The sequence below is a fragment of the Leptodactylus fuscus genome, chromosome 5 (genome assembly GCF_031893055.1).
Source record: "Leptodactylus fuscus isolate aLepFus1 chromosome 5, aLepFus1.hap2, whole genome shotgun sequence".
Classification (NCBI taxonomy): Eukaryota; Metazoa; Chordata; class Amphibia; order Anura; family Leptodactylidae; genus Leptodactylus; species Leptodactylus fuscus.
This window is the reverse complement of record NC_134269.1, coordinates 105,037,280-105,063,409: the sequence shown is the minus strand read 5'-3', so window position 1 is coordinate 105,063,409 and position 26,130 is coordinate 105,037,280. Positions and strand designations below refer to the sequence as shown.

Genomic DNA, 26,130 nt, shown 5'->3' with positions numbered 1-26,130 from the left:
CTATTCCTGAGCTCAAGTTCTGTGGATGAAGGTGTGACCCAAGTAGTACCGTTCTGCACTCATTTGTTTTTCTTTTTTACATGTTGTAGTATCATTCATCAGAACAATATCATTATGGATGGTCGTGATATGGAGGTCATAGTTACAAGAATACAAGAAAAGACAGCCATGGTAATCAGGTCTTCCTGCTGTAACTTACAAGTAAACACTTTTTTTCAGATACACACTACTAAAACATTCCAATAAAGCTTCAAGCATAACCAAATCCAAAGACCATTTACTATTTTTTTTATTTGTCATTTTCTTCTTGTTACCTTTAGATCAAAGCTGCAAAGGCTGAAAGAATCATCATCCTTTTCTTTGCGTTTCCTCTTCTAAAAACACAAAAATGAAAAATTAGATTAGAAATCACCTAAGTGTGAAAGGCTAGGTTCTCATCTGTGTTGGAGTCCCTGTAGGAGACTCCACTGCAGATTCCGTCTAAAATTGGCAGAGACAAAAGTCCTCCATATCAGTATATAAACGTCAGAAACCCTTTGGACCCAATAGTAGTCTATGTGGTCCACAGGTAACCATTTTTTTTAATGGACAGGTTCTATGTCTTTCGGGTCTCCATGACTGAGAGACCAGCACTAGTGCGAACCTAGTGTAAGTTGGACAACTTCAGCTATACTTTTCTGGTTCTTCACTAGCTTATTACAAAGGGGTCAAAACAATAGATGCTTGTAGCCAGATCTTTCAATGTCTAAGTAAGCAGTGTATATGTAGAAATCTCCTTCAGATAATTGAAGGGATTGTGGAGTGCACAGCTCTGTACAACGTGTAATGTCCATGCTATATTTATGCAGCTCAGTCCCCATTCAAGTGAATATTGAGCTGCAGTAACCTGGCACAATGGATGGAGAAGTGCACTTGTAATGCCACGGCACTCTGAGCCAATAACTGGAAGATCCAGGCGTTAGACCAATATATTACTGAAGACCTATCCCAAGGACAGGTCAATATCTGCAACTTTTAAAATCCCTAAAAACTCTGGTTTGAAGTAACCATGGGTATGAAATAGTCCTCTTAAATACTGTCAAGTTCTCTTGAAACAAATAACCACATTGATCTCCAATTTGCACAGTTTTCCAACATAATGGTATTACATTGTTTAACCCCTTCCCAACATCCAACTCGACTAGTATGGCGGATGCCAGGTCTTTAACTATGGTGGCCACCTAATGTCTGCTGTTTTAAACACCAGACACCATGCGCTAATGCCCACATTCGGTGCCTGCACCGATTGCGAGCATCAACATCTCTAGTGCCTCAGTCAAATCTATAAAAATATTTTTTCTGTATAGTAAATGCCGTAGTGGGGGGGAAAAAAAAAAGTCAAAAGTGCCAAACGGCCATTCTTTCACGGTTTTACCTATGATAAAAATTTCAATAAAAAGTGATCAAAGTAATGGCAATTCCCCAAAATGGTAGAACTGAAAAGTACACCCAGCCTCGCAAAGAAAAAAAAAAAAAAGAAAAAAAAGACACGCTATGTATCCCATACACAGAAGTATAGAAAGAAAGAAAAAAAAAAAAAAGTTATGGGTGTCAGAATATGGTGACTTTTAGAAAAAAAATAAAATTTGGCACAGTTTTAGATTGTTGTTAAGGGGTTAAAATGTAAATAAAACCATAGAAATTTGGTATCTCCAGAAACGTACCGAAACATAGAATACAGCTGATGTGCCATTTCGGCTGCAAAGTGAACGCCGTAAAAACAAAGCCCGTAGGAAAGTAGCACAAATGCAGTTTTTCTTCAAATCCACCCATTCTGTATTTTTTTCCAGCCTCCCAGTATATTGTACAGAGTAATTAATAGTAGAATCATGAAGAAAAATTTGTCCTGCAAACATTAAGACCTCATAAGGCTCTGGGAGCGGAGAAATAAAAGAAAGTTATGGGCTTTGGAGAGGGGAGTCAACAGAAAACGAAAATCGAAAAATGCCCATGGCTGGAAGGGGTTAAACAGAACCAAGGTTAAAGAAAAGTCCATGAGGGCGAGTTCGTGTTGGCCTTTTCCATATGTAGCCAACAGAGACAGTCAAGAACTAGAAAGGTCTCCGAGTACAGAGCTAGACAGTGGAAAAAAATGTTCTAGACATAAACACATCTGCAGTCTCACTTATGAGGGGGAAAGTGCTGGCAGACAACATCTGGATTTGGTTGGGACATTTAAAAAGGAGAAGGAGAATGGCGTCTCATGACTACAGACTATTAGGAGGATCTCCGCAATGGTGCACAGCTGTTTGCCATTATGATACACAGGAATATGATCCTCCTCAGGCCACATTTACTCATGTATAAGGCGTGACAACCCTGCATGTCTTATGTAAGAACTGCCGTTCCATAGTCTATGCAAGCGGTTTACAAGATTCTTCACATACACTGAAGTATTCAAAGACAAAGCTTAAAGGATATCAGAGGTCAAAGAGTTAAAAATATATAGCGATGAAATCCCCTTCCTCCCCAGACAACACATATGGACAAACAATACTAACCAATGTGAAGTCCCACTGCGTACTAGGAGTCAGAAAGGTAAAGGAGCTGCCTCTTCTGAGTGAATGTCTGGGAAAAGAACACAAGAAAAAAAGGTTTAGTAACAGACAAAATGTACAGTAAGTGTTATGACTTCATCCAAGAACAAGACTTAGCAATCTTTCATTAGAAGTGTCATGAACATCCCAGTATCTCAGTATCGTGTTCCAGTGTAAAAAAAAAAAATAGCATTTGTGAGGATTTAAGTGAATGCACACGTGGCAGATCCACGGCAGAAAAGTTATAGTCACATACAGGTTAGCAACCAATATGCCCCTCTGTCACAGTGTGCAGCGAAAATTGGAGGAAGAAGTCCTGCACGGTCTCTGCCAGTTTCAGCTTAAAAACTAGAGACACCCAATGGGACCTATCATAGATAACGGTGTCCACAAGGCTCCATGTGCAGCAGTTGTTTTAGCGGTCCGCCTCTGCTGTTTGGGTCCGTGGGGGGGGGGGGATGGGCATTTTGGTGATGCTCATGTGAACCTAGAGTATCTTGTAGAGGTGTCTCTACAGATTCCAAATAGGTCACTGTTGTTCAGCTCTGGAGCTGTGGTCTCAGATCTAGCTTCTGGGGCAAAGCACTTTTTATGAAAAAAAATGTAGTACACTGGGTACACCAAAATCCCTACAAGCTCCTAGGCATGGGGTGAGTTTTTTTTTTTGTCCCAATCAGGGACTTAATTAAACCAGTGATTTTCTGATGAGGTCAATTGATGGAGGCCATGAGGTTAGTGGCATCTTTTAAGATCCCCTTAGATGTCAAAGTCATGATTTACCGAGTTATCTCTGACTTTTGGCGTTAGTTGCATGTTCCAGTTGACACAGATTATTAATGGTGCGTTAAGTGGCACCAAGGAGGTAATAAGTGAAACAAAGTTGCACCATAGGAGAAATTGTGTGTTTCTCTACAGTGGATGTCCAGGATACACATGATAGGAAGGGGCATGCAATTACAGTAGCTTTGTTGTGGTGGAGGTGGAGCTCAGGCAGCTGTCAGAGAAGCAGTTGCTGCTCATATGGCTGCCCTGACTGCTTGGGGATTTGTGGCGAGGAGGCACAATAGAACTCCTCACTTGTTTCCTTATACTAAAAACCATCATGTTCATTGGTCATATGGTACAGCAGCAGTTTAGTCTTATTAAAGCGAATGGGGATGAACCGCAATGCAAAGCACATCCCCTATGCAATGCTCAGGGACAGAAAGGTCATTCAAAAGCTCTCCAACACTTTTCCCTAAAAAGTTGATTAAAAAGTGGTCATGGAACATGAACATGGGTGTTACTGTAACTCGCATTAAACCCAATGTTGCTTTCATGTGAGGGAAATGGGGACACGTCAAGTTAATAGTAACTAACCCCCATCATGCACCTCATACGTTAACCCAATGTTGCCCATTAGGACTGTGATGTAGGTTACCTACTATAGATATCTCAAAGAGCCTCACATTAATAATAAGTTATTTCATCTGGAAAGAACATCTCAGGTTTTTTTTTTTTTTGTGTGTGTGTGTGTGTGGGGGGGGGGGTTGTACAGACACTACACTTTGTATTGAGTTTAATAATGTGAAAACCAAACCGAGCACAGATGGCATGTGTATGCTCTCCATTTTTCAGATACCTATAGACACGGGTTGTCAGAGTCAGGACCAATTTTGGACGGAGTTGGAAATAGTTCCCAACTTGACTTCAAACTAAATGATATAATTATTAATATTGTATTATTTCATAATTTGCGATTTGTGAAGAAATCAAAGTAAAAATTGTCTGAGGAAAAATAGGAGTCTGAATGGTTTGTTGTTTCGACTGCACAACTCTGCTATAGACTTTAGAGGGTGTCCATTACTTGTAAAATGGACTAAAGTAGTGCAAATATATTTATTTGGACATGTGAAGTCTACTTTTCCATGTTCTATCCATAAAAATTATAGACAGAACAGCGCACATAAACAACGGAGGTGTGAAAAAGGCCTAAAGGACCATTCAAATGGCTTTGTTTTTATGGCCCCAGCCCTGGATAAGGGTCTGAGTGTTGGCTCCATTTCTCGGAAGGAACTCAGCCAAGTACATAGGAATCACTACATCATAGTTCGTTTTATTATGCAGTGACATCCTGAACTGTCCGTAGTGACATATCGCTATCAGTTCCTTACTGTAGTGATCAGAATGTTCAGGAGCTGACTGCATTGTAACCAACTATGATGCAGTGACTCTCATACACACGGAAGACTACAGTTCAAGAACTACAGTCTACACACGGATGGGACTTGGATAAGCTATGAGCACACAGACAACATTAGCTGAATGTCAGCTCCAATAGCATCTACTGCCTGACAAAATCTCCCCATCTCAGTCTCATACACATTACTGAACTGCTGCAGTAGCTTTCACGCAAGGTCTTTGTACTGCAGTAGAACACAGCCACCTAGTGGCCAAACAAAGTTATTACAAAACAAAAGTGACAAAAGTTAATTTACATGATGGCCTATCAAATCCTATTAATATTATAAATGTGAAAGTTTGTGAGTTTGTGGGTTTGTGTGTTTGGATGTTTGCATGTTTGGATGTTTGTTCCTCAATCACGGAAAAACCGCTCCACCGATTTGGCTGAAATTTTCCACAAACATAGTTAATACACCCGATTAAACAATAGGCTACTTTTCGTCACAATAGCGCACATACGTTTGTGCCAGGACCCCCACAAAACCCAAACTCACACCACCATCTCTGCAATCTCACACACTTTGGACCAAAGCAAGCCACAAAATTCATATTGCCCTCTTCAGCCTCGCCCCTAACCCCACACAATCTCATATACATATACTTTACCACTTTGCCCCTCACCTTACCGATACTCCAGGAGGCTCTCTTTAACGCTCCGGAGCAGCGATGTTTGCCGACCCCCACTGCTCTGACGATCCGCAACACCGCCCACCCATGTCAATACCCCTAAGCGGTCTAATAAATGCAAAAAAAAAAAAAGTTTTAAAAAAGTAAAAAAAATATAAAAAAATAAATAAAAAGGATTAAAAATTCAAATCCCCCCCTTTCCCTAGAACACATATAAAAGTAGTTAAAAACTGTGAAACACATACATGTTAGGTATCGCCGCGTCCGAAATCGCCCGCTCTACAAAGCTATCCAAATATTTTTCCTGTTCAGTAAACGCCGTAGCGGGAAAAATGGTCAAAAGTGCCAAACTGCCGTTTTTTCACTGTTTTGATTCTGATAAAAATTTGAATAAAAAGTGATCAAAGCAATAACATTTCCCGAAAATGGTAAAATTACAAAGTACACCCGGTCCCGCAAAAAAAGACGCCCTATACATCCCCGTACACGCATGTATAAAAAAGTTACGGCTGTCGGAATATGGCGACTTTTCAAAAAAATAATTTAACACAGTTTTGGATTTTTTTTAAGGGATCAAAATGTAAATAAAACGATATAAATTTGGTATTCCCGGAATCGTAACGAAACACAGAATACAGGGGACATGTCATTTTGGTTGCACAGTGAACGCCATAAAACCAAAGCCCGTAAGAAAGTCGCAGAAATGCATTTTTTCTTCAAATCCACCCCATTCTGAATTTTTTCCCTGCTTCCCAGTACATTATATAGCATAAATAATGGCGGCATCATGAAGAAAAATTAGTACCGCAAAAATTAAGACCTCATATGGCTCTGGGAGCGGAGAAATAAAAAAGTTATGGGGTTTAGAGGGAGGGGAGTCAAAAACGAAAATCAAAAAATGCCATCGGCGGGAAAGGGTTAACTTCAAATCCCTCTGTCCCAAAGTCACTATGTAAAGTTTCTCACAACACCGTATATATAGCGGCTCAAATACAAATTAACTTCAACACAAAAGTCTCACGTATTCTCTGAATTACAGAAAAAACAAGATACAAAGTTACATTTCATATCCCATACCTTATACACACTACGAAAACCTTACCCATGCCTGTATATACCCACTTCTACTATCACCGCAGACGAAGTCGCGGGTACCAGCTAGTAGAATATAAACCTTAGGTAACCGCTTTTTTTATGCGGATTAGGTTTCCGTTCAGGGGTCCCCAAGCAGACTCCTCAAATGGAAACCCACGCGCAGATGTGAACTGGTCCTCAGTAACTTTTCAACAACTTTGTTTCATTTAGGCTGGATTCACACCTAAGCCCACTGCCCGTTATCCTGGACAACCGCTTTAAGAATCAAGCCTGATCCTACTGCATCTTCTCCAGCAGTATACAACACTCACTATATTAGAGGACATGACAGGCCCTCCTTAAAGCGGCAGTGGCATCAAACACACAGTGAAGTAGAGAATCATTACAATCTACATGAGTCATGCAAATACCTTAATAATACTTGAAGAGGTAAATTAAGTGTAAGGCATGGGGAAAAACCACAGCGGGAACGCAGCTCGGTTCATCCCGCAGCGCTTTAAAACAGAACGTTCACAGTGTTTTCCTCTGCAGACTTTCTGTTACAGGCAAGCCGCCAGGAAATCACAGCGTGTCCACGCTGCAGTTTTTACCGCAAAGTGGCTGCCTATTCATTATAGAATGAAATATAAAGTTATCACTCATCCACAAGGCTCTCCATAATGCCACACCTCCATACATTTCCTCCCTCATCTCTGTCTACCGCCCAACCTGTGTTCTCCGCTCACTCAATGACCTAACACTTACATCCTCTATTATCAGAACCTCCCACGCTCGTATACAAGACTTCTCCCGAGCTGCACCACTTCTCTGGAATGCTCTACCTCAGACAATCAGATTAACTCCCAATTTCTACAGTTTCAAACGCAAACTAAAGACGCATCTTTTCAGACTAGCCTATCACAATGTCTAACGTAAACCCTTAACCCTCCTCTGTCCCCGCTCCCACATTACCCCCACATGATATGATGTCATCTAAGGATAACGTTATCTGTCCAAGCTCCATCCACATGTTACAGGACACGACTGGTGACGGCTCATAAAGTCTTATGTTTATGTAATGACAGTCACCTCTATTACAAAAGTGTCTGACCTCTGCATAAGCAATGCCGCCCCTGCTACCTCTTGTGTCACCCCCTCTATCTCATAGATTGTAAGCTCTTGCGAGCAGGGCCCTCAGTCCCATTGTGTGAAACGACTTTCTTTGTAATGTATCTTTCTGTCTGTATTTGAACCCTACAAATTGTACAGCGCTGTGGAATATGTTGGCGCTATATAAATAACATTTATTATTATTAAAGTGGGAATGGGATTTGCATGAATTCCATCCACTTTGCAGTTGCTGTAAAACACCGCAATCTTTCCAGCGGCGCTTCCGACCCGTGGGGCTATGGCCCCATGGGACATAAATGCTGTGATTTGTCCATAGCGGAAACGCCACAGGAAAAATCATGGTGTTTGACACTAAGGGCAAAGTGTATGGGATTCTAGTGAATCCCATGCCCACTTTGTGGAAAAAAAATAAGCACACGCCGTGATTTCCAAAACCAGCGCAGTTTGGGAAATCACAGCATGTCATTTATACCTACGGAAACGCCAGCAGTTTCCCCATAGGTATAATTGTAACAATGTCCACAGAGGAAAACACTGAACTTTCTGTCTAAAGCGCTTCAGGAAAAACAGCAATGCATTGCCGCCGCAGTTTTTCACGCAGCGCTTTTTTGCTGCATGACGTTCCATGGGGTCTTAGCCAGAGGGAGCCTTCACACGGAGTAAACGCTACGCTCATTCTGAACGTAAAACTCGTTCAAAGTGAGCGGCGTTAAAATAGATCCCATTGATTTCTATGGGTGACAGCATACGCACGCTCACCATTGAAATCAATGGGAGGGTTTTTTACATATTGCTTTCAATGTGATACGCGCGTATCACATTGAAAGCAATACACTGTGTGCAGAATTAAGCAAATGAGTATTTTGATCACATCATCCTTTTTATACATGTTGTCCTACTCCAACCTGTATAGGCTTGAAAGCCAACTACCAATTATGTAAATCAGATGATTTGCATCTCTGTAATGAGGAGGGGTGTGGTCATCAACACCCTATATAAAGTGAGCTTAATTATTAGGCAACTTCCTTTCCTTTGGCAAAATGGGTCAGAAGAGAGATTTGACGGACTCTGAAAAGTCAAGAATTGTGAGATGTCTTGCAAAGGGATGCAGCAGTCTTGAAATTGCAAAACTTTTGAAGCGTGATCACCGAACAATCAAGCGTTTCATGGCCAATAGCCAACAGGGTCGCAAGAAGCGTATTGATAAATAAAGGCGCAAAATAACTGTCCATGAATTGAGGAAAATCAAGCGCGAAGCTGCCAAGATGCCATTTGCCACCAGTTTTGCCATATTTCAGAGCTGCAACGTTACTGGAGTGTCAAAAGGCACAAGGTGTGCGATACTCAGGGACATGGCCAAGGTAAGGAAGGCTGAAAAACGACCACCTTTGAACAAGAAACATAAAATAAAACATCAAGACTGGGCCAAGAAATATCTTAAGACTGATTTTTCTAAGGTTTTATGGACTGATGAAATGAGAGTGACTCTTGATGGGCCAGATGGATGGCCCGAGGCTGGATCAGTAAAGGGCAGAGAGCTCCACTCCGACACCAGCAAGGTGGAGGTGGGTTACTGGCATGGGCTGGTATCATCAAAGATGAACTTGTGGGACCTTTTCAGGTTGAGGATGGAGTGAAACTCAACTCCCAGACCTACTGCCAGTTTCTGGAGGACACCTTCTTCAAGCAGTGGTACAGGAAGTGGTCAGTATCATTCAAGAAAAACATGATTTTCATGCAGAACAATGCTCCATCACATGCATCCAAATACTCCACAGTGTGGCTGGCCAGTAAAGGTTCACCTTATCTGAACCCCATAGAGAACCTGTGGTCCCTCATAAAATGTGAGATCTACAGGGAGGGAAAACAGTCCACCTCCCGGAACAGTGTCTGGGAGGCCGTGGTGGCTGCTGCACGCAATGGTGATCCTAAACAGATCAAGTAACTGACAGAATCTATGGATGGAAGGCTTTTGAATGTCATCGTTAAAAAAGGTGGCTATATTGGTCACTGATTTTTTTTGTTTTTGAATGTCAGAAATATTTATTTCTAAATTTTATGTTGTTATAATGGTTTACCTGATGAAAATAAACAAGTGAGATGGGTATATGGGTATTTGGTTTTTATTAAGTTGCCTAATAATTCTGCACAGTAATAGTTACCTGCACAAACAGATATCCTCCTAAGATAGCCAAATCTATAAAAAAACAAAAAAAAAAACAAAAACATTCCAACTTCCAAAAACATTAAGCTTTGATATTTAGGAGTCTTTTTGGTTGATTGAGAACATAGTTGTTGAACGATAATAAAAAGAAATCTTCTCAAATACAACTTGCCTAATAATTCTGCACACAGTGTAGGTCAGGGCTCGTTCACATCTGTACCGGTCTGCACAAAACAGAGGCAGGAGACGGAAACCTGCAGAACTCTTTCATACCCATTCATTTGAAGGAGTTTGAAAGATGTCTGGCCGTGAGCGGCGGTGAGCGTTTTATGCTCTCCGCCGTGAAACCGTTTTTTTTAAAAATCAGACACAGAGTCGGACATGCAGTAGTCTGTGTCCGATTTAAAAAAAAACGGTTTAGTGGCGGAGAGCATAAAACGCTTACCGCCGCTCACGGCTGGACCCGGTCTGACGGGTTTCTGTCTTCTGCATGCAGATGACAGAAACCACAGAACGGAGACCCGAACACTAGTGTGAACCTAGCGTAACAAAGCCTCCCATTGATTTCAATGGGGAGCGCGCGTATGCCGGCACCCATAGAAATCAATGGGATCTATTTTAACGCCGCTCACTCGGAACGAGTTTTACGTTCAGAATGAGCGGAGAGTTTACTCTGTGTGAAGGCTCCCTTAAAGTGGTATTCAGCTGTCCTCCTGTCTCTTCTCCCCTCTACTTTCTGGTTTTCAGCCAAATCAAACATGAGGCTCCTGTATGTTGTAAACTTCACAGTTATCTCTGGCTTTAAATACACAGGTAACAGAAGTGCTTCTCAAGAAACTTATCTAGACGTTATTTGCTCAGCTACTCCTGCTCTATAACATGGCGCCTGCAGATTATGCATTTTTATGTTGACAAGTTCCTATAAACCTGAATAGGATCCTTCAAATGTGAATATTCCTTTAAAACTGATGGTTTAATATAGGCCATTAATGTCAGATCAGCGGGGTGTGACTGTTGGATCCCCCACAGATCAGCAGTCGTGCAGCTCCCATTATTTATACTGCAGTGCTCACAAACACCACTATCAATAAGGCAGCAATTTTTTTTTTTAAATATGGAAAACCTGTTTTTAATGTATTCCTCATATAGAGAAAAGGATATAATAGAATTTTGTAACATAAAAATTTAACATCCCACTCACTTTTATATGGGTGCAGCCCCATTACTAAAAAACAGAATGGTACAGTCCATAATAAATCCTGTGTAATATCTATGGACTAACAATAGGACTAAACATGGGGTCAGTCATGGGACTTCTTGCACTGTAACTGGAGTAATACTGTAAGTGTTATCCCACAAAGCAAGAAAGAGACAACCTTCGCAGCAGCCAGTCTGAATGAGGCCTGACTAGTGGTGGATTCACTTCAATGGGAGCACCACTGATAGCAGAGAACTGTACTTCAACTATCTCTAGCACGTCTGTTGAAGTGAATGGCAGCACCAGAGATAAGCCAAATACTTTAATTGAGCGGTCTCCAGCACTCCCATGGAAGTGAATGGGAGCAGCATCCGTCACCAGTCACACCCACATTCATCCAGACCGTGCAGTAGGAGAAAGGTCTTCCTGTGTGATAGCCTTTTAATATGCTATTAACTGTACGCTGAGTGGGGTAAAGAAGAGACACCTTCCTCCAAATCTCCCCCATTGATCCTTGGCATCTGAGGGGGTTAATCTGCCAGAATTGCACCATTAACCGATTTCAGGAGCTAGTTCCAGCTGTGTAGTACAGCATGTGCAGTACGCGCCTGTTCTCCATAGAACTACAGGATCGTACTGCGAATGCGTGCTTAAGCGGCCTTCAAAAAATGGCCGCCGGCCTGTTGCCTGCGTCCCGATGGCAGAGCCGACTGCGTAGACGCCAGAGTGTGACCCCAGCTGGAAGAAGACGGCAGAAGAGGTGGTTTCAGAAGAAGATGGCGGCGGCGCTGGAGAGAGTTCTCTGGCAGCATTGGGGACGCCCCCAGTGCTGTTTGCTGGGGCCTGTCGCCAGTGCTGCAAGAGAACTCATTTGCATACTGGTAGAAAACGGTATTTCTACAGAACGGCAGGCCGGAGGCGAATAGACTTTCTTAAGGCTATTCCAACGTGTTAACTAGAAAAAAAAAAAAAGTATGTTAATGGTAGAATCCCTTTAAGCAGAAGTGACATTACAGCCAGCAAGCAGTTTTCCTTTGAGAAGACACCAATGCAGCAGAACCGCACTGCGCTAGGAGGACACCGGAGCACCGGGGACAGGAGAGAGTGAATCTTTTTTTTTTTTTCCTCTTTCACCTCCCTGGGCCTGTTGCCAAAATATATATATATATATATATATATATATATATATATATATATATATATATATATATATATTTTTTTTTATTTATTTATTTATTTTGTCCAGACAAATCTCTTTAATTGACTGCAATTACATGACACGTGGTCCAATAGTGTCCATATAACAATGAAAAAAATGCAGTAGTAAAAGTCTTGTACTGTGTAGTTTAACCAATAGCAGGTCAATTTCCTACTTTGTGCAGTTTGCAACCTTTACAATGGAAAGACTGAAGACCCGCACCCATCTTTAAAATTACCTGCTTCCCCCCAGCTCGTTCTTTACCACAACCTTGGTGACAAGATTTTTAACTATGATCGGGCTTTACAGAAACTGTGTAGCGCTGTAAGCTACGTTGTTTGTGTAACTCCCATAGAAGCACATGGGAGTCACAGACACAGAATAGAAAAGTTTGGGTTCTGCATCTATATAGCAGATATTTATGGTATATCCTGTGGACAAGACATAAATGTCTGCATAGGAAAACCCCTTTAGTGTCCTATCCTAAAAGATGTGTAAGCTGCACCATCACAATCCTCCAAGTTCACAGATAAGACTTGTATAAACAAACATTCCCTAGGGCCACAACATGCCAAGGAAAGCGGTTACATTCTAGAGCACAGCCATTGTTATTGGTGAGGATAGTGACAGGCAGGTGACAGCTTCTCCATTTCCAATACAAGGAGGCTGTTAGACACAGCTCACACAAGTAACAATAGGGAAATAGTACATGTGCAAAAATCTAGAAAACGTCTGCTTATTGTAGTTGAAGACCAGCAAATAGGTAACAGTACTAAAAACTGAGCCATCACACACCAATGCTCCAGAACACTGACAGTGCGATGTACATCCAGGTATGAAGACAGATCTATCAGCATGTACATGAATAAAATCATGATGGAGTATGCTGGGAGTTGTAGTGCCACAACAGCTGGACGTTAACAGCATGCAGACCACAGACCCTTTACCTACACATCCATGTTTACAAAGGGCAATGCTGGGGGTAGTAGTTCTAGACAAGGAAGGCCATAGATCGCCGCTCCCTACGTGACACTGCAGGCCAAACCCCACCGGACAGGTCACGGCCGTCGGCAGATCCAACCAGCGCCAAAGTCCCCCACACCGGAGCCCCTCACCCAGCCCCGCACGCTCCTACCTCCTGGAACAACCCTTCTCCGGAGTGCTTTGACCAACCAGGCTGGTGACGGAAGATTTCCGTTTAGGTCCATTTCTTTTTTTGGGCTTCCCGTTCTCGGTGGGTGGAGAAGGGTCCGCCGGAGGCGCCATTACCTCCTCCCCCTCCATGGTGGGCTCAGCAATCAAACGGCGGCCACAGGGACGTTTGGCATTCACACAACTGCCGCGCCGCTAGTTTGAAAAGAGCGGAAGTTGGTCAGCAGCCAATAGAATGGCGAGAACATGGTTGCTAAGCGACGGAAGAGGGAATGACCTGCCGAACAGATCGGATTCTTCTAGTTACGTCACTTGTTTTGAGTAGGCTGCGGCCATTTTACATAAGGGCTCATAGAGCTAACCTTCCCTCTGCACTCAGCCCCTGAAGTGTCCCAGTTTTGGAGGATCGGTCTCTACATTTGAACCAGGTCCCTCATTTTGCTACTGGAAATATGTGTGTAAATAAATTACCCTGGTAACTAGATGACTTCTATGTCTGCATTCAAAATGCCCCATGACTTGAGTGCACAGACCTCAGGGGTCTTCGGCTTCACTGAACCATTATGGGCTAGGAGCAGAAGGATTTAGTATCACAAGTTGACCTGTAAAATGTCTATCCTCTTTGTGTGAATAACCTATTCTAGCATATAAAGATGCAAATTCATTTTAGACACTAGATGTGGACTAGCCGTATGTTGTAGAGGGAGAGTTTGGCACCCTAGTTTTTCTGTGGGTGCTACATTACACATCTGAACTAAATACAGTGATGCGTACACGGCATTATAAAAAAAAAATGTTAGAAATGTATAAACTAAGGGTGGGTTCACACCTGCATCCGGTTTCTGCTTGCAGGTATCCGTCTTCTGCCTGGGAAGCTGGACAGGAGACAGAAACCTGCAGTCAGTTTTCAAACCCATTCAATGGGTTTGCAAAGTGTCCGCTCATGAGTGTCTTCTGGTCTCTGCTGCAAAACCGTTTTTTTTTAACCGGACACAAAAACAGATATGCAGGACTTTGTGTCCGGTTAAGAAAAAAAAAATGGTTTCGCCGCGGAGACCAGAAGACGCTCACGGGCGGACACTGACTGCTGGGTGTCCGTCTGCTGTCAGGGTTTCTCGGGCAGAAGATGGAAACCCACAAAGCAGAGACCGGGTGCAGGTGTGAACCTAACCTAAGGTCTGCCTCGCACCACACAGAGTGGAGTCTACAGAGATTAAATATAATACTGTATACTAATACTATATAATAAAAAGATATGAGATGCCCTATCTTGCTTCAGATTATGCAGCTGATTCAGCCCCGATGTCTGCGGCTCCAGACACGGTCCTGTTTAGGCCCATTCATTCGAATTGTGGATGGGTATGTTTACAATACAAGGCGCTGTTGGATCAATTGTAAAACAGATACCACTGGTGCCTGACAATGATTCTTAATAAAAGTCGTTACTACTTTTTATCAGGTGTATGAAAATAGGATGATGTTTAAGGGAAAAAAAAAAGGGGGGGGGGGAATCATATACTTACATACTGTGGGGTGGCCATAAGAGAGGGGTCATATAATATGTGGGGGGGCTTAAAAAGGGGGACATATACTGCATGCACTGAAACTGTTGCACTATATAAATAAAATGTATTACTATTATATTAAAATGCAGTCTTGCAGCTGAGAAAAATCAATTTTATCCCATATGTAGATGAGCTGTTCAGTACACTTGGGGTGGGGCCACACCTACTGGAGCACCATTTTCTTTTCCGGTCACTGCAAATTCCTCACAATGGATTACAACCCCTGAATAGAGGCCTGTGATTCACCCCAAAATAGTAGCACCCATGCGCCATTGGAAAAATGGAACTTCTGTAAATTTTTTACATATTAACAGGGTATGAGTGGCGGCCCTATGTTAATCCTTTAAAGAGGACCTTTCACCATATCTGGGCACATGCAGTTCTATATACTGCCAGAAAGCTGACAGTGCGCTGAGTTCAGCGCACTGTCGGCTTTCCCGATCTGTGCCCGGTGTGAAGAGCTTACAGCCCGGTACCGTAGCTCTTCTATGGTCAGAAGGGCGTTTCTGACCATTAGCCAGGAACGTCCTTCTGACTCGCGGCGCCAATCGCACTGTGCTGAGAAGCCGGGAGGAACGCCCCCTCCCTCTGTTCACACAGCTTGTCCGTAGACTAGCATTATCAGGAGGGGAGGGGGAGTTCCTCCCCGCTCCACAGGACAGCGCGATTGGCGCCGCGAGGCAGAAGGACGTCTCTGGCTAATGGTCAGAAACGCCCTTCTGACTGTAAAGCGCTACGGTACCAGGACCGATAGCGCTTTACACCGGGCACGGATCGGGAAAGCCAACAGTGCGCTGAATTCAGCGCACTGTCAGCTTTCTGGCAGTATATAACACTGCATGTGCCCAAAAGTGGTGAAAGGTCCTCTTTAAGGACATGGCCTAAAAACACCTTAAGGGCCAGGTCCCTTTTTGAAAACAGTCATGTCATTTTAGGTGATTATAAGTTCAGGATGCTTTAACTTACTCTATGTACGCTCAGCTCCCAGCATCTTCAGCTGACTGTCCCATTGTTGGAACTTGTATCAGAAGTTTCTTCTCCGCCCAATCTGCTGCCCTATATATGGACATGCTGAGGATTCAGACCGGGGTGCTAGCTAGCCCCCAACCAAAAATTCCCTCTTTAGGTTACCAGCTTCCAAGAGACATTCTTATGGACACACTACCTGCCCAAGGATCTGACAGCTCTTCTGAGGAAAATGTTACCCATCCTCTTATGTACCATAGAGGGAAGACTGGGGAACCTACCAGAGCCCACCATACCTCAGGCTCTCCTTTATGGCACAGCTACAACCACCAGAGGTGGCCATCAATGCTCTTCTAGGCCCAGCAAGAGAGATACGGACAACTTCGCACTCCTGAGAAACACTCCCAAATCCTCTAGAACGCCCACAAAGTCCACATATGTTTACAGGAGACTCAGTTCCTCACACCAGACATCCCAAAGATCAGAAACAGATACTACCCAGTCTGGTTCCCTGGATGAAGGAATAAGGGCCAAACCCTGCATTGGGTGATGTCAGTGGGCAGAGGCTCTGGAATCTTTACTACATCCTTGACATGGGTATGTAATTGATAATGTTGTCTGCATTGATTTACGTTAATTTGCACACGCTACTTAGCCATTTTTCTTACTTGCAGGTTGCTTTCACCATTGCAGTGTACCATGTGAAGTTTCATATACTTTACCATCCCAGCTTGTTTTTTGCACACACCGATTTTTGTACTGTTTGTCTTGTCCATTGTTTTTTTTTTTTCATCAAATCTAATATTTGGCATTATTTTTATTACTTTTTCTTCGCTGCCGTTAGTCTCTCTGCCATTGATTGGGGTATAATAGCACGTATGTCATAGGGACTAATTCACATACATAGGAGACACTTTGAGAACTTTAGTCTCTTCTCCATTTGTGCTATGTATCTTTTTTGTCCAGTCGGCTCCCGTAGTAGCAGTACCCAGGGTAATACCAAAGGAATGGCAATTTTCTTCCATAAAAACCTCCCTCTCAAAATCCTTGACTATCTCATAGATCCTGTCTCTTTTCCTAGTATGTGAAGTCTACAAAGCTAGGTACATTATTGCTGACCTCTATTCTCCAAACACTGACCAGGTACAGTTTCTCCTCTGTACTCTGACCACCCTCCAGTCCTTCACCCTTGTCCACCTCATCCTCTGTGGAGAGCCGAATTTAACCATCAACCCACTCAGATTCTTCCATAGACAAATTTTGGGTCTCCTACAACACTCTCAAACAGGTTTTGTAAACTTTTAAACTCCATGCTACCATGCATGTGATATTTGACACAATCTGTGCCCAGAAACAGACTAACTCGCATGCCCATGACTCATACAGCAAACTGGACTACATATTCCTATCTGACGCTATGCTGCAACTGGTGATCAGAGCCAATCTATATATTTTTTGACTGCTTCCATTCATAGAGTATATTCTACAAGCCCCATTTCACACAACTGGGACAGTAAGAAATACACGTGAATTTACTGTTAGGGTCCATACAGGATATACAGTGGGTAAGGCACTATAGGCATCTTGGCCATCTACTTTAGCAGTAGACCAGATTAAACCCCCCAATGGCAAACAAAAAAAAAAAAAAAAAAGGTTAGGGCACTTTTCTAGCTGCAGCATTTAGAGACTGACAACTTGAGACAATGGCTACCATCTAGTGTGCGATAGATACAATTTTCCAGATCACACAACATATCTAATGCAATAAAAATACTCAAAGTAATGCACCACTTTTTATTGATACAGAACAGCAGAAATGCCATTTCAACTATGAATACATTAGAAGTTCTTATATCTCAATGCATTTAACAGGACCCACAAACATGCAACTCTTTATATAGACCGCTAATTGCTAAAAGTTATTATAACAAGACTATTGAGCACTTAAATATTAATATGGATACTGTACAACAGCATAAATAATCCAAACATTAGACTGTATGTGTGGCAAGTGGGCAAGCTGTTCAGTATTCTTCTTCTTCTTCCTCCCCACCATCTCCAGACTCTGTCCCAACTTCTTCATAATCCTTTTCCAGAGCGGCCATATCCTCTCTTGCTTCAGAGAACTCTCCTTCTTCCATCCCCTCTCCCACATACCAATGTACAAACGCCCTCTTAGAATACATGAGGTCAAATTTATGATCCAACCTAGCCCAGGCCTCAGCGATTGCTGTAGTATTACTCAGCATACAAACTGCCCGCTGTACCTTTGCCAGGTCTCCTCCCGGGACTACAGTGGGGGGCTGGTAGTTAATTCCCACCTTAAATCCAGTAGGACACCAATCAACAAACTGGATCGACCTCCTGGTTTTGATAGCAGCTATTGCAGCATTTACATCTTTGGGCACCACATCACCCCGGTATAACAAGCAGCATGCCATGTATTTACCACGTCTGGGGTCACATTTAACCATCTGATTAGAATATTCAAAGCAAGCGTTGGTAATCTCTGGCACAGACAGCTGTTCGTGGTAAGCCTTCTCTGCTGATATTATAGGGGAGTAGGTTACCAGCGGGAAATGTATTCTAGGATATGGCACCAAGTTAGTCTGGAACTCTGTTAAGTCAACATTCAATGCACCATCAAACCGTAAAGAGGCTGTAATAGAAGATACTATTTGGGCAATTAATCTGTTCAGGTTGGTATAAGAAGGGCGTTCAATGTCCAGGTTTCGGTTACATATATCATAAATTGCTTCATTGTCTACCATGAAAGCACAGTCCGAGTGCTCCAGAGTTGTGTGGGTTGTCAGAATAGAATTGTAAGGCTCCACCACTGCAGTGGAGATCCTCGGGGCAGGATAAACTGAGAACTCAAGCTTGGATTTTTTCCCATAGTCAACAGAAAGTCGCTCCATCAGTAGTGAAGTAAAACCAGAACCTGTGCCTCCTCCAAAACTGTGAAAAACTAAGAATCCTTGAAGGCCACTGCACTGGTCAGCCTGGAGAAGAAAGTCACACAAAGATCTAGATTACACATAAAGAACTTTCATCATCTCCAACAAGTCCAGCTTTTTACATCACTTAATAAGCACAGTTTCACTTTGGTGGGAAAAAAAAAAAAAAACCCAGACATCTCTCCACCAGTTTCAGGGAACTCACTTGGGGAGCCTCCCTTCCCCAACCTATACGCATTAAAAAGCAATTACTTGGGAAACCCACGGACCCCAGACTATAATGGAGTCCGTGCGTTTTCCGCTTGGTATGCGCACAAAACATGTGGAGAGCATAAACCTCACGGACATCATAGTCTATGGGCCCGTGTGGCTTCCTTAGGTAACAGCTTTTTAATGCGCATAGATTTCTGTTCAGGAAGGAGGGGGGGGGGGGGAAGTTGTCCCAAGTGAACTCCCCAAACAGAAACCGGAACGCAGATGTGAATGGGGCCTTAACATGCCATTTAGGTTCTGTACTTGCAGAATAGCAGTGTCAGCTAAGAGCAAACAAGGGATTGACTTCCGATCTGACACTGGCTGTCTATGATTGGAGCTCTGAATTGTGGAATCAGTTGCATTTGTTAACACAAGCTAAGAACTTGAATTGGTGGAGGAGGTGAAGGGTCCTCTAAGATAATAAGCGTGCATACAGATGACCAGTCCAGTTGCTATATTCAATATTAAACCTAAACCTTGCAATTTCTGCTCTGATAAACAAAGATAATAGACACTTGCCAATTCCGTCACAATTTTCTATGCAGAAGACCAATGTAAGTGACGCTCACAAGGCAAACAGAATTGTAATAAAAACCACCACCATTGACCCATCATTACCTCCATCTTCCCCCCTCCCATATTACTAATATCTCCCTCCATGCCTAGAGATCTCTGCCATAGATCTCAATGAGACAACTCCTGTTTATTGCCACTTCTGGTGAGAAGTGTAAAATACAATTGGTCTTTTTAAACGCATGTACTCTGTTTGACACATTTAGCGCAATGAGATCATACACTGATGTACAATTAATTTAGAGCGGCGGGTTTACATCTGTTCCCAGTCTCCGCTTTAGCCAATCTGTCGAGTTTCAGTATTCTGCCCCGAGAACCCGGAAAGGGACAGAAACCCAGCGGTCAGTTTTCTAACCCATTCATTTGCATGGGTTTGCAAAGTGACTGCCCGTGTGAGTCTTCTGCCTGCCCGTGGCGAAACCGGTTTTTCTTAACCTGAAAAAGTTCTGCATGTTTGATTATGTCCGGCAAAAAACAAACAAAAAAAACCACTGTTTTGCTGTGGACAGGTAGAAGCACACATAGGTGGTCACTTTGCAAACTCATTAAAATGAAAAGGTTAGAAAATGGACTGCTGGGTTTCTGTCCCCTGTCCAGTTTCTCAGGGCAGAAGACAAATCCGTCAGATTGGTTGCTTTCTGTAAAACAGTGCTACAGTTATCCGCAGGTTGTATGTGGTATTGCAGCTTACAGCTAAACAGATACAGAAATTGTGTTTGTAGAAGAAAGCTGCTACTAGGAAAAAAAGAAAAAAAGCTATACTCAACTTCAAAAATAAAAATGCAATAATCAAAAGGAAAAAGTAGTGAGAGTTGTTAGAAAATAGTGCCTGGAAGTACTCACCAGCTTTCTCACTTTGTCCAACACAGAGTCTATCAGCTCCTTGCCAATGGTGTAGTGCCCACGGGCATAGTTGTTGGCAGCATCTTCTTTTCCTGTAATAAGTTGCTCCGGATGGAACAAGGATTTGTATAGTCCATTTCTAGTCTCATCTACAAAATTAAGAGATTATCTCAATATATTAATAGATAAAAATTACAAAGGTTCGCTTGCCCACTGCAACCAAGTTCTATTGCCACTATTCCACTTTATGTATCACTTATGACAAGTTTCCCCAGTAGATGTTAAGTTACAAGAAAGCAGAGGTTATAGATTTACTGTATAGTTACAACAGTTTATTATATACACACACACATGCATAGAAGAGGCAATTGACCTTGATGGGGTTAAAACCCAATACACTTAGGTTATCAATGGCTGAAAAGTCAAAGGGGAAGACTTATGCCTTGTATGCTAGTCATCTGGCATACAAGGTATAAAAAGTTGCGCTTTTTTTGCACAAATCAGATTTGAGCAAAAATCTGCAATTAGTTTTTTCATCTGCCTCACCATTTTACAGGAAGGGAGTATGGGTGAGCTATGGAGAGGCAACTGACCCAACCAGATTTGTGGTCATTTACATCAATTCACTGGCATACAGTAAGTTATCCCTAAAATTTACATTAACTACAAACTGGTGTAAATTTCTAAGCAGATGCACACCTCGGCAGGGGATGTGCCTGATGGATGAGATGTGCATGTCCTTATAAATGCAAAGGATATGAAGACTGGCTTTGAAAACATCAATCTTCACAAGTCTGTACCAAAGAGTTCTGTAGAATTGCAAGGCATACCATACCTATGACAGTTTCTTCCAGGTCAACAAACACAGCTCTTGGCACATGCTTTCCTGCCCCAGTCTCACTGAAGAAAGTGCCAAATGAAGAGTCTGCTGCCTGACTGGCCTTTTCAGGTGATATAACACCATCTGGTTGGATTCCATGTTCTAAGCAATACAGCTCCCAGCAGGAGTTTCCAATCTGAACACCTGCCTGGCCTACATGAACAGATATGCATTCCCTCTGAAAAATACAACATTTTCATTTTAAATTAAATAAAAATTATAAAAACTTCTGTTACCATTAAAACATCTACAATAAGAAAAAAAAAAAAAATCTATTGAACGTTGTCACTTTCTGTGCAAATTAATTTAAACTTTGATACACACACCCCTTTAATACAATAAAAATGCCATATAGGAAACATCTATTCAAAAAGGTGTGGTGCCCGATTTACTGGATGGCTGTGAAAGTTAACATTACAGTATACACATTTGTAGCAAGTCTTAGGAATGCACTTTAAGGCTAAGGCCCCACTTAGAAGGCCATAGGGGAAAAAAAAACCCTAAGAGGAATGGATAACCTTAACCACACATCACTAATCAAAAGAATGAATAGCAAATAATAAGGACAGTCAAATTCTGGCAAAGTAGCAGTTTGACAACATTCCATGAAGGTATTTCTAAAGAAACCATACCATAGTTGCCTAGTTCTCTAGGTAACAGCCACACAACGGCCTTCCAAATTTTTAACTTTCAGTATGATAGCAGTATGACCAGGTGCCAGCTATACACCATAATTTATAGAGCAGCCTAATAATGTCACCTGATCGGAAAAGCTGCAAGTTTAACTCCTTAAAGGCTGGGGTCACACTTGGCACGCTGATGGTGACTAGCCTACTGCAATGTACTGTAGTAGCATCATAGATAAGATTTCTCCAGTCCTCATCCACTTGCTGTGAAAGTAATCTGCAGCAAAAAGTGACCTGCCGAATGTAGCTGTGGGTTATATCAGTGTTTTTCAAACTTTGCAGAGCAAAGATTGAAAGCAGCAGGCGACTCAGGCTAAGTTCACACCTGCGCCTGGTCTACATTTGGGGTTTCTGACCCCGAATCCACTAAAAAAAATACGGAGAGAAAAGTCCTGCAAGCATTTTTCAGTCAGAAGCCCAACGGACCCATTGTGCTTTTACAGGGAGGAAAATGGTGCTGAATTTGGCGTGGAATCCGCCTCAGATTCAGCGCTGAAAAAAAAAGCCTCCCATTGACTTCAATGGGTTCCTTTTTCTGCTAGCGCCTGAGCATCTGCTAGTTATACTCTAGGGTCTAAAGAGACTCCAGAAAATAACATTAGCATTTATGGTTCAGACGTGTTCAGGAAGTGAATCTTGTAAGGTTCATCCAACATAAACTCACATCAGTTCTTCACCTCCAGTAGTCTCCTGTGCTCAACCACAGGTCAGATATGGCAAATGGGCAATTTACTTGTCTTTGGATGCCCTGTTCAGCCTCAGGCTTTGGCCTATAACCCATTTCGACCCCTGGTCACAGCATATGGATGCTGGTACTGTACATTGCAATGGATGAGCCGCTGCAACTACATCCTGTGTGGCTATCCCCTTTATGGTATGCCCATATGGAACAAGTCATCTGCTATTTTTCCATTAGAGAAAATCAGTACTTTGGAGCCCCTGAAAAAAATTAGGGTGACTATATGGTGATGTGAATACACACATTATAGACTGGATGTTCACCCTTTGGTCATCCTGAACACTTGTGTTGATAGGCAGGGGAGGGGTTCAGTCACTGCTCACACTGCGCATAAGGTTTGACAGTGCAACACAACTTGGTGCATTCTAAACTGTAGTTACAGTTGTTGTATCACGTATTATGTTATACTGGTATATGACCTGAACCGTATGATGTACTTGAAAAAAAAATTCCCCATTGCCTTCTACAAGCGGGTTAGTGATAGAAAGAATAGCATCATCTGCATAGAGACCTATCTTACGAGATGTCTTACTTACATTAAAGGGAGTCTATCATTGCAAAAATACATTTTTGACTGAAGCCACGTTGGAACAGCCTGTATATAAGCTATTCTACTTCTATCTTTATTTATCTTCTGCTCACCGCCAATCTCGAAAAAAATAAGTTATATTCCCATATGTAAATCATGTTCAGAGAGCACAGGGGGGGAGAGGGCATTCCCCCTATGCTGCATGCACACTATCGTCATCATCAGAACGCCGCCGCCATTAACTGTTAGTAACACCCCCTGCACCATCTTCTCTTCCTCAACGCTGTGTAAGCAGCCGACGCTGTTTAAAGGTGCATTCACACTTCGGATACGCTGACTGATTCTGAACGTTAAAACACGTTCAGAATCAGCGCGTATAAGGCAGATCCCATTCATTTCAATGGGAGCCGGCATACGAGAGCTCCCCATTGAAATGAATGGGCTGCTTTTTTCTCTAACGGGATTGTAATCCCACACATACACATCACACATCAGTTCTGCTACTTGGTAAGGGCATAGGCAATTGAAGAAGGATTTACATAGGAAAAGACACCAGAAGTGACCCCCCCAATCATAGGAGCTACTGGGAAAATAATAAGGAATTTGGTGTTTCCAAAGCACTCCAACAGCTTACATATTCCCTTTTCAACATGCAGTGTGCATTCACATCTGGGAAACTAATGTTTATTACACCCCTTGATAAATTCTTTGACAGGTGCAGTTTTCAAAATGGGGTCACTCCTTAGGAGATTCCACTTTACTGGTACGTTAGAGGCTCTGCGAAGATGACATGGCGTCCAGATTCCAAACATCTAAATCTGCGCACCAAAATCCACATAGTGCTCCTTCACATCTATGCCCTACATAAAGGGGTTGCCCAAGAACTGAAGATATCGGGTGTTATTTATCATCTGCCCCTTTTTTGGGCACACTTTTCACACCTTTCTTTTTAGATTAGTTTTACTATGGCACTTATTTGTGATGTAGGTGCACCTTCTTGTTAAATGTTATGCACGTTAATTATTTTATAGGGCCTTTTTTGGCCATTTGCACTTTTTTGCTCAAAAGGCGTAATTGATTTAAAAAAATTGCGCAATTGCCCCTTTTTAATGCTTTCCAACCTGACGGTGTCTTTTATGCTGTCCATGGACCAGAGTGCATTTGTGCTTTTTTTGGCCCTTTTTAAAAAGATGCAAGTCACAAATGCAGAGTGAAAAGGATCTCCATTTAGGCCACACCAAAAAGCAAAAGTGGCGAGACCAGCATCTGGAAAAAACTGTGGAAAATGCTTCATAAATGAAGCGTAAGGCAGAAAAAAACTAAAACAGGCACAATTTACACCAAAAGAAGAAGCAAGTAGCTGATAAATGTACCCCATTGGATACTGGTTACCTACCCACAGAATAGCTCATCAGTATAAGATCAGTATTCGATACCTGAAACCAGAACCAATCTGCTGATGCAGAAGACATGTACTAAGCATGTGGCCAGAAACAGTCCCTGTTGGACTCTGACCAATCTGATATCTTGTGGATAGGTCATCAGTATCAAATATCTTCAGATTCTGGACAATCCCTTTAAAACTGTATTTGTATCTGCCAATGATATTCAGATAAACATCTTGTGTATTTTCAGCTTATGTTATAACACGTGTTACTTGGCATACCTTGCATCAGAAATTCTGGTAAAAATGGTTGCGTCTTAAGGCTTCATTGAAAGAGCTGTCCCCTTGTCAGACACTTTGGAAAAAGTATCTAAAATACATAATAAATGTGGTGCACTGCATGTAGTTCACCTTATGCCTGAAGTCTAGTGCATTTACCTCATTGTGATGTTATGTGATATCCCCATGTGATTTGCTGTTATAAGGTCTAAGCCTAAAATTTTTAAGCTTAGACTTTATGGCAACCCCCATAGTCACTGCACTTACAATCAAACATTTCACTTCTGAGTAACCCAAACCATGCTGAATACATGACCCGTCCCTTTAAGCACTTGACTCCTCCCATTTGCCACACCTGGGATGGTTTTATTTGGGCCAAGCTCTGAGAGTGTTAGTTTGGTGTAGGCAGTCGGTTGTCTCCTTGTTCATTGTCTGTGCACTGGTTTACAACAGCTTTAAAACATGGTAAGTTAGTACTTTGTGGTTTAATCTGAGTTTTGTCTGTAGTGTCTGACTTCACGGTAAATACTTAATCTTTATATAGTTATCAATTAGCTCCCCTAAATAAATTATAAAGCAAGAAATGTGGTTAGTGTTCTCCAGCCTGCCATCCATTCCATTGCATGGTTTCACATCTTAGCGCTTGGTGCTTGTGTTGTCTACAATTTGCTCCACAAGTGGATTTTATACTTCTCGTGTGCAATTATTAAAGACAAAGCCAGAAATCTCTTAAATTCTGAGAAGTCTAAATGTAGGATTTGTTGTTCACCTTTAGCTCAAAATTGACAACTTGAAAAAATCCTGCATGTGCATTTCCCACCCATAGCCGGCACACCCGAAACTGTAATATTTCAAAAGTCCCTATTCTGGTCAGTGAGCCAAACAAACTCCCATAAACCAGTTTGCATATGTTATATATAATATGGGTTTATGTACCCACTTCTATATAGAGGAAAGGGGGTATATCTTGTGCTCCCTCATATGTTGCTAATATGGGTGTAAAGCATGTGCTGAAACTGTTCTGTATAGACTTCTAGATTAACAATCACATATGTACTTGTAGGTAATGGCCTGAGATGTAGCATGTTGTATGTAAAAGCTGGTATACCAGCCCCCACCACTCTGATGTGT

General features: G+C 42.2%; 2 protein-coding genes across 2 annotated transcripts; both read right to left on the bottom strand.

Moving 5' to 3' along the window:
• Window positions 1-286: 286 nt before the first annotated feature.
• Window positions 287-13,520, bottom strand: LOC142203339 (neuroepithelial cell-transforming gene 1 protein-like). The gene is made up of 3 exons (XM_075273969.1): window positions 13,327-13,520; window positions 2,541-2,607; window positions 287-374 (listed from the first exon to the last, which is right to left on the bottom strand). The coding sequence occupies exons 1-3, from the start codon at window positions 13,473-13,475 to the stop codon at window positions 297-299; spliced, it is 294 nt and encodes a 97-aa protein (XP_075130070.1). The 5' UTR covers window positions 13,476-13,520; the 3' UTR covers window positions 287-296.
• A 4,378-nt stretch (window positions 13,521-17,898) lies between these two features.
• LOC142204544 (tubulin alpha-1B chain-like) lies at window positions 17,899-22,849 on the bottom strand. The gene is made up of 4 exons (XM_075275860.1): window positions 22,802-22,849; window positions 21,338-21,560; window positions 20,503-20,651; window positions 17,899-18,876 (listed from the first exon to the last, which is right to left on the bottom strand). The coding sequence occupies exons 1-4, from the start codon at window positions 22,847-22,849 to the stop codon at window positions 17,899-17,901; spliced, it is 1,398 nt and encodes a 465-aa protein (XP_075131961.1).
• Between the last annotated feature and the right edge of the window lie 3,281 nt (window positions 22,850-26,130).

What these genes read in the sequence shown, in the direction of transcription:
- LOC142203339 (XM_075273969.1), bottom strand. Translation starts at nt 13,475, where the DNA reads ATGGAGGGGGAGGAGGTAATGGCGCCTCCGGCGGACCCTTCTCCACCC. An exon ending in GAGAAGGGTTGTTCCAGGAG is followed by an intron (nt 2,608 to 13,326) that starts GTAGGAGCGTGC and finishes TTCTTTTCCCAG; the next exon opens with ACATTCACTCAGAAGAGGCA. An exon ending in CGCAGTGGGACTTCACATTG is followed by an intron (nt 375 to 2,540) that starts GTTAGTATTGTT and finishes TTGTGTTTTTAG; the next exon opens with AAGAGGAAACGCAAAGAAAA.
- LOC142204544 (XM_075275860.1), bottom strand. Translation starts at nt 22,849, where the DNA reads ATGGGTTATAGGCCAAAGCCTGAGGCTGAACAGGGCATCCAAAGACAA. An exon ending in CCTGGAAGAAACTGTCATAG is followed by an intron (nt 20,652 to 21,337) that starts GTATGGTATGCC and finishes TTAATTTTGTAG; the next exon opens with ATGAGACTAGAAATGGACTA. An exon ending in TGGACAAAGTGAGAAAGCTG is followed by an intron (nt 18,877 to 20,502) that starts GTGAGTACTTCC and finishes TTTCTTCTCCAG; the next exon opens with GCTGACCAGTGCAGTGGCCT.